At 42.1% G+C, this 11,362-nt stretch overlaps 2 protein-coding genes across 2 annotated transcripts; both read right to left on the reverse strand.

The window, feature by feature from the left end:
• Positions 1-897: 897 nt before the first annotated feature.
• On the reverse strand, positions 898-4,081 carry LOC102718376. The gene is made up of 3 exons (XM_006657747.3): positions 3,757-4,081; positions 1,548-2,935; positions 898-1,339 (listed from the first exon to the last, which is right to left on the reverse strand). The coding sequence occupies exon 2, from the start codon at positions 2,931-2,933 to the stop codon at positions 1,569-1,571; it is 1,365 nt and encodes a 454-aa protein (XP_006657810.1). The 5' UTR covers positions 2,934-2,935; positions 3,757-4,081; the 3' UTR covers positions 898-1,339; positions 1,548-1,568.
• Positions 4,082-10,086: 6,005 nt separating this feature from the next.
• On the reverse strand, positions 10,087-11,085 carry LOC102710514 (putative F-box/LRR-repeat protein At3g28410). The gene has a single exon (XM_006658607.1). The coding sequence runs from the start codon at positions 11,083-11,085 to the stop codon at positions 10,087-10,089; it is 999 nt and encodes a 332-aa protein (XP_006658670.1).
• Positions 11,086-11,362: the final 277 nt, after the last annotated feature.

The following is an 11,362-nucleotide window of genomic DNA, read 5'->3' on the forward strand; positions in this document are numbered from 1 at the left end:
CTTAAGAACAGCGTCAAACAATGCAACAAGAAACGCAGTGACCGGAGGATGGATGCGGGCACGGACCTGGGGGGAGAGACTGCTTGAGCTTGTTGGCCTTGTCGGCGTCGAAGACGCAGAGGGTGTAGAGGTACTTGGAGCACCGCACCTTGAACTTGACGGCGTCCTTGGTCCTCTTGATCCGCACCGACCGGGCGTCCTTCCTCCTCGCCGTCAGGAGGAAGTCCTTGATCTCGTGGATCTGCTTCGGCTGCGGGGATAGAGAAACACGGCAACAACGCAGCCAAGAACAGCGGGTTAACCCATTCGTCTCTACGCTGGTGAACCTCCGGAGGGAGGGTGGGACGAGAGGAGAGGAGAGGAGCTCACCATGGTGGAAGGCGCTGCTGCTCCGCTGCCGAAGAGAGGGGAAGCGGCGAGGCGGCGGGGGTGGAGAAGACGAGGAGGCGAGCGAGACGGGAACCCTACTTGCTTTATATGGGAGCGAGCCTGCCAGCCTCGGGCCGAGATAATCATTATGGGCCAAGGATCTGGCCCAATAATGAGAACGGGGGAGTTAACCTATATGGGCCAAAGCACCGGCCCAGAGAGGGGAACATAGTCTCTTTTCGATAGGACCACCATAGCATCTCTGAGGCTGGCACGTGGGGTCCACCAACTTCCAGACTACCGAATTTAAGTTTCTCTCTCCAAGAACCAGACAAATCAAGATAAGGAATGCCATTTATAGAATGTTAATTCTGATATAGTATCATCTTTTTAGGTCAACCTAGTCAGGTTGAGCACAGGGCCATATTAAACTCGGAGAATTTCACACAAAACATGAAAACATGAATATAGAACTTAATTTTGGAGTTGATTTTGTAGCTTTTTCATCCTAATTTATTTCACCACTCCTAATTTATTTTACCACTTTTGCTTTTGACATGTATAAAAGTTTTATCTACAAGATCAAAAAGTGAAACGATTTTAAACCCTTCAAGGCGTCAACCAAGGTCCTGGCATGGACTGACACTCCAGGTAGCGAGTGTCATAACTCAGTCTTACAAGTATTATAGCGTAATGTCATTTTTACAAAACAACCAACATATCCGCAGTTGGCACAGAAGATTACAGCACAGAGCTAGCCATTGTAGCAGCAAGTGAGAACAGCTACTAATACAAAAGAAACAATAGATCCACATCACTGGTTAATGTTGAACTCCACTACAGGTAATCCAGTGGAACTCCTGCTTGAGATCGCTATTGTGCACAGTATAATTCTGGAGTTCCAACTTGTTGGCCTATAGTACTTCAGAAGGTGCATAGTCAAAGCCTAAGCATTCCCCTGATAACATATCTGAAAATGAAGAAAACACAACTTCAGTATGACAGGCTAGGATAGATTTCCCCAAGCAAGTATAGACGATTTGAGGAATGTGCAATCTTTGCATTGGAGGCATGCTCTAGGACATGGTTTTAGGCAACTCAAGTTACTCAACACCTATAAATGCTGAAACCCTACTTTATTTTTTCTCTTTCGAAAGAAACATAACAATGTGACTTACCACAGATTAGGACTAATTGTTTTACTCGTTGCCAAATGGACCAAATCTCTGCCAAATATGCTCCATTAAGTCCCTTTTAAGTTGTGTATGTGTTGGTGGAGCACAAGCAGAAGCATTTCTCTGTAGTACTTCAGTGAAACAATCAGGAGGCACAGTGTTGATGTCTGGCAAAAGAACAGCCAATGTCCCTGAAATTTCATCGGAGTCAAAACAAGGGCTTGCCATTTCTTTCTCATCCTCCAGTGTCATGTTGTGAAGTATAATGCAAGCTTGCATGACTTTTACAAGAGTCTCTTGTTGAAAGAAACGAGTTGGACCACGCACAATGGCAAAACGAGATTGTAGAAGCCCAAAGGCTTCTTGGACATCTTTCCTTGCTCCTTCTTGATGCCGTACAAATAATCGATCCTTTTCGCTCTGAGGAAGGGGTACTGTTTTAATGAAGACATTGCCCTCTGGATATATTCTATCAGCAAGATAGTAACCGGTATTGTATTGTCTTCCATTGACAGAGAATTGCACCTGGGTAGCTTGGCCTTTCAGTGCCTCAGTGAACAACTGTGGCTGGCTGAGAATGGTGATCTCATTGTTGGACCCAACGGCACCAAAGAAAGCATGCCATATCCAGTGGTCATGCGAAGCAACCGCTTCAAGAATCATCGTAGCATCACCATGATCAGTATGAGTAAGATGACGCTTCCATATAACTGGGCAATTTTTCCACTCCCAATGCATACAACCAATACTTCCTAACATGCCAGGGAAGCCTCGTGCTTCATTCAGTTGTAGTATATGTTGCATATCCTCACTAGTGGGGCTTCGCAAATATTCTTCACCAAAAATATCAATCACCCCTTCCACAAACCGTTCCAAACACTCTAGCGCTGTGCTCTTACCAATTTCGACATATTTGTCAATGGCATCTCCGAGGGAGCCACATGCTAATGTACAAATGGCTGCTGTGCATTTCTGCAAAGGTGAGATCCCTTGATGACTGGAGGCATCTCTCCTATTGGTGAAATAAGGAGACCACTCACCTAAGGCATGAACAATACGTAGAAAAAGGGGTCTTCTCATCCGGTACCTGGCATGGAAGAGTTTATCATTGTAGATTGGATCTTCAGAGAAGTAGTCTTTCACAAGTCGTTGATGGCCCTCTTCATGATTCCTTCTTACATATTTCCGTTCACCCCTTCGATGATGACTTGTACCAGTTTCCTGATCTTCAATCTTGGACTGAATCTGCACAGTGATCCTTTCAAGAAAATTGTCCAAGATACTTTGCTCAGAAATGAATTCTTCCATAGTGTATATGCTGGCTGGGTCAATGATATTGCTATCTTCGGAATCATCTGAGCATGAAGAAGTGTCTGATTGATGGGACATACCTGAAAATAGAAAGGTAACTCATATCTAAATATACACGCATAAGCAAAGATTCGAAAAGCAAATAAAATTTAAGGAACAGAACTGAGCTTAGATAAAAAAGAAATCTTATACCTTATAAAAGAAACCCCATACCTAAATATGTAGGGTGAAATAGGAGGACCTCAAGGACTGTTCTGAAAAAGACTCTTTCTGACATACTAATGGTAACCACTTTGGGATCTATTATATTATTATCATAGTTAACCAAATCGAAATGAATGCTTATTATGTATCTAGATATATATATTGTGTACAGTAAGTCAGGCCAATAGAATCCTACAACTTTTCATTCAGAAATTGTGTACTCTTTTGCATACACTCTAGAAGTAAACGGCACTACATAAATACACTAACATTTAAGATATGCTCACCATGGAGTTATTAGTCAAGGCCCAAACAGAACTATGGCACCACACAGTGCCAGAACTATTTCGCCTAGATTTCCTTCACTGCAAGCTTGAATGAGTGATTTCTTTTAGCAATATGCAGCTAGTTTTCTATCATAAAACTACAAATACTGGCCATTGGGATAGACGGATCAAGTGCACTAATTAGTTCTTGGTGTCCTGTTGAAAAAATGTGATAAAAAAGTTGCATTATTCTAATATCAAGGATTTGCTCGGTATGAACAACTACCGGTCCCCCAATTTATGCTGACAACAAATAATCAAGCGCTCGTTTAGCCCACTAAAACAATCTAATTTAATAGTTCCACCAAGAGATTCCCAGTAAGAGAACTACTATACGAGATAAGGGAAGGAGAAAAAGAAAAAGAAAAAACCTCCTCAGTGCGGCAGGGAGAGGGAGCGTTTGATCAGTGAAGGCCACCGGGGGAAGAAGACGAAGGGGAACCGTGGCGCTGAGGACCTGACGGCATGGCCACACAGGAGGTCCCCCAATGTCTGCCACCGCTCGCCGTGTACGCACCGCGGCCACCCGTCCACGCCCGCCGAGTCGCAGGCGCGACGGCGGCGAAGAGGGCAACCGGCGGAGGAGGGCTGAGAGATGAGGTAGGGTTTGGGCGTTGCTGTCGGTGCAGGAGGCGCGGCGGCGGCGCCAATGGTAAAGCAGCGAGGGAGCAAATGGGCGTCGGGGCTGCGGCCGGCGGCGAGGCGACGAAGGCCGCGACGAAATCGGCCGCCGGCGAGCGTCGGGCCGCGACGCGATTGACGAGAAAAACGAAGGACGCGAGATGGGCCAGAGGGAAGTGGGCCTTACTGCGAGAATCGCCACCTAGCCCAGGAATTAATGGGCCGCATGTTTCGGACCAGACCGGACCGGGACAACCTGCTTGGAGACTTTTCTTTTAGGGAACAATGTCTGCTTCGGCTCCCTCTTTTTTTTGCCCATTCAACCACAAAACAAGATATGGATGCTTCCTCAAATATCAAAACTAGCTTAATTTTGCGCCTCTCGACGATTTGAGCTATGGTTTTATCCTATTAGGTGCGTTGACCAAATCTTCATCTAACAAAGTGTTATTTTGTGGTTTAGGGAACAAAATTAGACTTTATTATTGTTGGTATAAGTAATTAAAAAAGCTGGGACCCATAGCTACTCTGAACACGTTTAATTGCCGCACTACATATGTATGACATCATGGTCAAGTATAAGACTTGCCCCTTATTTCCATTTACTGCACACTACCATTGTGTTATGCCTAATAGCCCTCCACATCTTTATCGGCATTCGATGAACTACTCCTACGTACCCATGTGGAGCATACTAAACCTAATAAATTTGATAAGATACTAGGCCCAACCTGTCTTAAAACGAAATTATGGTCAACACGATATATACGGTTCCTCGTACGAGTGAGTTGGATGATTAGCCCTTACATTTACAAACCTATATAGGGAGATCCCTGACCTACAATCATCAATCATCCATCCTTGAGCTCCCTCTACCCACCATATTTATATCCTGTGGATCTTCAATTCTTCATCTTCATCATCATCGGTCCATAATCAGTCGTCTCCTTATCAACATTAATATTCAAGAAAATATGATGCAATCGTATAAGTAATAGTTTTATGAAATAATTTTTAATTGAAATAGAATCATCATCATCAAAGGAAGATTTGCCTGGATTTTTACATGGTTGAAACTGGAATTAATTAACCGGTTCTAGCCTTTTTCCTGCATTTCATTTTAGACATTCATTTAAATTAATTTTTGACTTGAAGAATATGACTGCTCTATATCACGGTGCACCTAAAACTATGGTCTGGTGTGTAGTAAGCATCTATTGGTTACTTGGTTAAAAAAAAACTAGAGTTGGTTTGCAGGATATTTTCTTCATTTTTGCATTTTTTATTTCGCTATTCCGAATATTTTTTCTTTCTTATCTTACTTTTCTAGTTATTCTAAGTAATACTCGCGGTACAAAGTTCGTGATAGGAAACTTGTTCGAGCCATCATATTTTTCTGTTTATATGAAGGAAAGTTAAGAGGGTCCCGGAAAACAGCTGCAGCTAGCCGTCTTCTTTTCCCCATTTTGCTTGCAGTTATACTTAGGGATGACAACGGGTCGGGTATGGTGCGGATAGAGCAATACCCGTCCGGCAACTTGAAGGCTACGGATAGAATTTTCTACCCGTACACGCGGATTAAATTTGATACTTGTCGGGTACCGGGCGGGTATCGTGTACCCGTCGGGTCTACCATTTCACATGTCAAAAGCGCATCAAAATAACCATTTCAACATATACAACAAACTAAATATACTGCTTATAATAAAGTATTGCATCACACATGAAAAGTTCAACAAATATAACATATTGCTCATAATACATAGGTCATATTGAAGTTTTTAGCTAATAGAGAATACATCATAAATATTATTACATGAATAATATAATAAGTTTTTAGATAAAATTCAATATGTGGGCTATTTTCGGGTACCCAACGGGTTACCCGTGGGTGGAGAAGAATACTCGTACACATACCCATATTGATTCGGGTCGGGTACGGGTACTACCCGTGGGTAAAAAACTGTACATGTACCCATCCCCAACGGATCGGGTACGTACCTGGTGAGTACTCGGTACCCATACCTAAATTACCATTCCTCTATACTCCTCCCATAGATCTCCACCCCACTTGGGTGCTGCACAGGTGCTGACTCCAGTTGCTCTCCTGTTGCTCCCTGTGCAGCCTCAACCCACAAGCTAGCTTCCAAGTTGTGAATCCCTAAAGCTAAGATGGAGCACATTCCATGGATTCACAGGCCCAGCCGCCATGGCTGGCGTCCATGGTGCGCAGCACCTCCGGGGGCCAGCTCTCAGGTAGTAGCCACTAGTCTCCCCATGCACCACCCTTCCAATTTGTTTGCTATTATTTCCCTTCAGTGGATTTAAAGTACATTGAGCAATTAAATTAGAGGCAGGCCTTGTGCTTAGTTTTGGGGATTTGTCCTAATCTCAATCTAATGCTAAGTTATTTTTCTTGCATTCAAGCAAAGTAATTCGGCTACATTTCAAGTCGAACTAAACAAGTGGAATAATTGCTCCTAAGAGCAAGTGTGATTTATGCACTAAGCTAATAGGGGGATGGGTCCCTTTCGGGTGCTCTCTTATGGTAGTATTATACTACCGGTAGAATTAATCTGAACAATTGATTAAAAAGAGTATTTTTAATATTTTGTTAATTAATTGATTAGTAGTATTTTGCAATTTAGATTTCTTCTGTCAAAAAAAAAGGCAGCCTAGCAGAAGAGAAGATCGATGTGCGCATGATCCATGACAGCCAAGCGTGACTTTTAGGCTTAAAATTAAAAAGACGGTAACACTCATCTAAATTTCTACTACTCATAATGTCGTTGGTAGTATAATTTAATTCAATGAAAATAGATTAACAATGTTGGTTAAATTCGACTGCCAGTAGAATATAGTTAAAATTGTTATTTATAATTTAATTTGTTATGTGGTTTAACCTCTAAATTTAATTTAATTTAATTTGTTATGTGGTTTAACCTCTAAATTTAATTTAATTTAATTTGTTATGTGGTTTAACCTCTAAATTGATAATTTGTAGTTAAAATTTGGGTCGTTTCAATTATGAAACTAATTATTGTACTCCTATAAACTGAACAGTGGTGTTCTTTCATTACAATATTAAGAGAGCACACTTGAAAATATCATAATATCGATATTGCAGCAAATATGAGTACATACCAGAATGAATAGGGATGGAAAATATGAGTACATACCAGAATGAATAGGGATGGAGATTGTTTGACGCTACTTTCTTCTAACATGGTCACTGACATGTGGGTCTGAAAGAAGTAGAGCAGAGCCCACGTATCAGTAATCACATCACGATGGAAAGTACATCAGATAAATGTCCGAATGTATCGTACACAAAACCTATAGTTTGCCAAAACATAATTTTGTAACGTACTACTGCTCAACGAGCTCCACAAATCAGAGCATACATATATACATATATATATATAGGAAGCCTCTATCCTAATACCAGGTGTAGCTACCCCCTTCACGTCTAAGGTGCAGAAACACCTCTATATATATTTCTTCTCTCTTCCAACAGAAAGTACAAACTCTATACATGTAGTTATATCATTCACATAAGATTTAATAGTGTCATACTTTCTGTTAGGTGGGAGCAGAAACAGTTATGAAAATATTTTTCATCATGGACGTGCAGGGAGTAGCTACACCTGGTAATAGGATCTAATTTTCTTTTATATATATATATATACTTACTGAATACTATCCCGCTCAAACTTTTATCACTATTTTTCCCATTCTTCTGTCACGGTAGGTCCTCTTACGGACACGGGGAAAGTTGAACTCGATGGTACACCCAGACGCGGATAGCTTGCGTAGATTGCGCAGAAACCGTCGACGTGAACCGGTAACTCTCCTCCAGAAGACCACGACCAACTTTTTAAGCGCTTTTGAGTTTCGCACGATGAAATATGTCAGCTGCCTCTCTTCCAATTCGCCCGAGATGTCCCTGATAACTAGCTGTTCAAGGGAGTCCAGAGAGATCGCCTCTTGGTCCCACCACTTCGACCGTTCGTGGCAAGTGCAATGTTCAGGCATGCATCGTACTGCAGCAGGATTGTTGCGAGCTCTATATTGAAAGAACTATATGAAAAAAGTGAGTGAAATGTAAATGATTAGACTGTACTAAAGAAGTACTATAAGTCATCATTAAAGTATTTTACTCTTTGGTAATAAATCAAATCATAAAAATTAATTAATATTTATATAAATTTTAAATAGGAAGAATGGTTAAATGTAGGTTAAAAGTTAACAGCGTTAAATAAAAAGAATTAGGTCGCGTTCGTTGGAAGGATATTAAGTTAACTCACCTCGGTGCGAAAAATGTAGTAATAGATTATTACATGATTAATTAATTATTAATTATAAAAAAATATAAAATAGATTAATATAATTTTTTAAAACATCTTTCTATAGAAAATTTTTATAAAAAATACACAGTTTAGCAGTTCGGGAAACGTGCGCGCGGAAAACGAGGCGTAGGTTAACTTAGGTGGTGTTTAGTTGCCAAAATTTTTGGTAAAAACATCACGTCGAACGTTTGATCAGATGTTGGAAGGGATTTTCGGACACGAATGAAAAACGAATTTCACGGCTAGCCTAGAAACCGCGAGATGAATCTTTTGAGCCTAATTAATCCGCCATTAGTACATATTGGTTACTGTAGCACTTATGGCTAATCATGGACTAATTAGGCTCAAAAGATTCGTCTCAAGATTTCTTCCATAACTGTGCAATTAGTTTTTGGTTTATCTATGTTTAATGTTTTATTTGGGTGTCCAAAAATTTGATGTGATGTTTTTGGAAACTAAACAAGTCCTTAGAGGGGGTGGCCGAATGTGGCCGTAGAGGAAGTAGATATGTTTTGGGCAAGAGATCCATTTTAAGGGGTCATCTTTTCATTTTTTAAAGGAAAAAAATAATATATGTACAAATAAAAAATAATTTATGAATAAAATTTTAATACCTGTGTTCTTAGCACTCTAAAAGTTAAGATTGAGAAATAAATTACAATAAAAAACCTTAAAATTAACTCTAAATTTTAAGGTATAAAATTTAAAATTTAGCTTATAAATATAAGTAAAAACGAAAAGATCAGAGGCAGTACGATTTAAGATACATACCTTGTCATAAGTCCATAGTGCAAGAGTTAAGTTTCTGATGGAGCTATTTCTCTTGAGGAAGTGTATAATATTCGACCCGTATGACCTATGTCCATTCGTTGTCACGACAAGGTCCAGCTCTGAATAATAAGGAAGTTGCATCTGGTGTATAAGGTTCCACTGCTCTTCTGAATACTATCAAGTGCCATCACCAATATGGATTAATGGAGTAATTAGACACACGCACATTCATGTGATTAATTAGGACTAACTGTAATAAATACTAGCATAAAATGATTTCTATATATATTAGATAACTCGTGCGTTAACTCACACTAACTATCTAGCTAGCTATTTAATTTGATATCTGGTAGTCACTATATTAGAAAAGTTTTAATGCCCTTCATCAAGTATACAGAGATAATGATTTTTTAGTGTAAATTTTAGGACCATAAAAGAGATAAGTATATAAAGGTATCAATTTATGTACTTAAATATATATGTCTAGAGATACCATATCAATGATTAATTATACGGTAAAAAAAAGCTCGTAAACCAATATTGTCAATTTTGTTTTGGTACCAATCGAAATTATCAGTATGTACCATTCCGCTACTCAAACCAAGACACGTTAAGAGGCCGACTCAAATTATTAGCCGCTATATTTTCTATAATATTAGTTAAACTGATAGGGGTGAGTCAACCGGCATATTCGTAAATAAAAAATAATTTATTAATAAAACTTTTATACGTGTGTTTTTAATTATCTAAAAGCAAAGTTTAAAAAATGAATTACAATAAAATCTTTAAAATTAACTCAAAATTTAAGGTTAAAAATTTAAACTATAGCTTATAAGTATAAACCGAAGCGACGAGGGTAATAAATAATTATATATTTAGGTCGTGCGTTCAATGTTCTCATCCATCATTAGGAAAAGGTAAATAGTACCTGCGGCGGAGGAGGAATGCAAGAAATAATCCTTAGAACATCAGCCCGTGAGAAAAGCTCCAAAACCTTAGTAAAATCCGATTGCCAATGCCACGGACGGCGAGCTGCTTGAGGCACGTCGGTAACCTAACCACCTCAACCACGTCGGGGTACTCGTCCTCCCAGACGACCTCCTCCAGCACCGGCGTGGAGAGCCGCATCGCTGTGCCACCGTTCCAGCCACCGTGGCCGGCGAAACAGTCCTCCAGTTGCATCCTGCGCAGGTTTGCAGCCTCCAGGTCGAGCCGCCGGAGCGGAAAGAGGGAGACGAGGCGCAGGCACAGGAGCGACTCGCTGCTGAGGCTGAGCGCCTCCACGTCGTCGATGTGCTCGAGCTCGAGGGTCTCCAGGCGTGGGCAGCGGCGCGAGACGACGTCGCTGATGCCCTCGCCGCCGCCGCCGTCCATGAACAGGAGGTGGGACATCTGCAGCTTCGTCAGGCGGGTGAAGTTTCCGGCGGCGGCGGCGGGCGGCAGCTGGACACGCATCCCGGACATGTCGAGGGAGATCTCCGCTGTCCTCTCGAACCACGGGAGCTCGAGGAAGTGCTCGTCGGTGCCTGCTGACTGGACCTTCACGGAAAGGTCGAAGCGGCCGGTGACTCGCCGGGCGGCGAAGCCGGCCCACGAGGTGGCCCGCTCCTCGGTGACCTCGGGGCAGTCCCAGTGGTAGCTGATGGTGAGGTCGGCGATGTCCACGTCGGTGGCGTAGCGGCGGAGGACGCCATCGAAGCTGTCCAGCATCCGGTCGACGTCCTTCGACTCCTCGTCGAGCAGCAGGAGCCGCGGGACACGGGTCCAGACGCCGGTCCACCGGCGAGACAGCGCGCTGGTGCGGACGGCCTCCGGCGTGGTGACGAAGCTCAGGATATGGTAGAGCAGGTCGTCGGGGAGGCTGCTGATCAGGTCCGGTCCCTGGTAGCCACGGCCGGATCGCCGGCCGCGGCACCGCGAGGCCCTCTCGCCGCCGTCGCCACCTTGCACGTAAGCCATTAGGAGGACGGGTGTTAGAATACGAAACACAGGTAGATGTATTCAGTTCGTGTGCTTGGTTATTATATATGTTAGCCCGGTAGAATATTAGAGATAGATTAGTTTAGAAGGAGAAGTAATACGGGGGTTTCGTGGCGGCGTTGCAACAGATTTTTTTTCAATCGGACAAAGAAACTGTTACGGATAAAAAAGAACCCTTCCTAAATTGTGACGGCAGACTGAGGATTATCTCTTGGGAAATACGTACGTGTTAATATTTCTTTTGTGTATACCTGCG

The sequence above is a fragment of the Oryza brachyantha genome, chromosome 7, assembly GCF_000231095.2.
Source record: "Oryza brachyantha chromosome 7, ObraRS2, whole genome shotgun sequence".
NCBI lineage: Eukaryota > Viridiplantae > Streptophyta > Magnoliopsida > Poales > Poaceae > Oryza > Oryza brachyantha.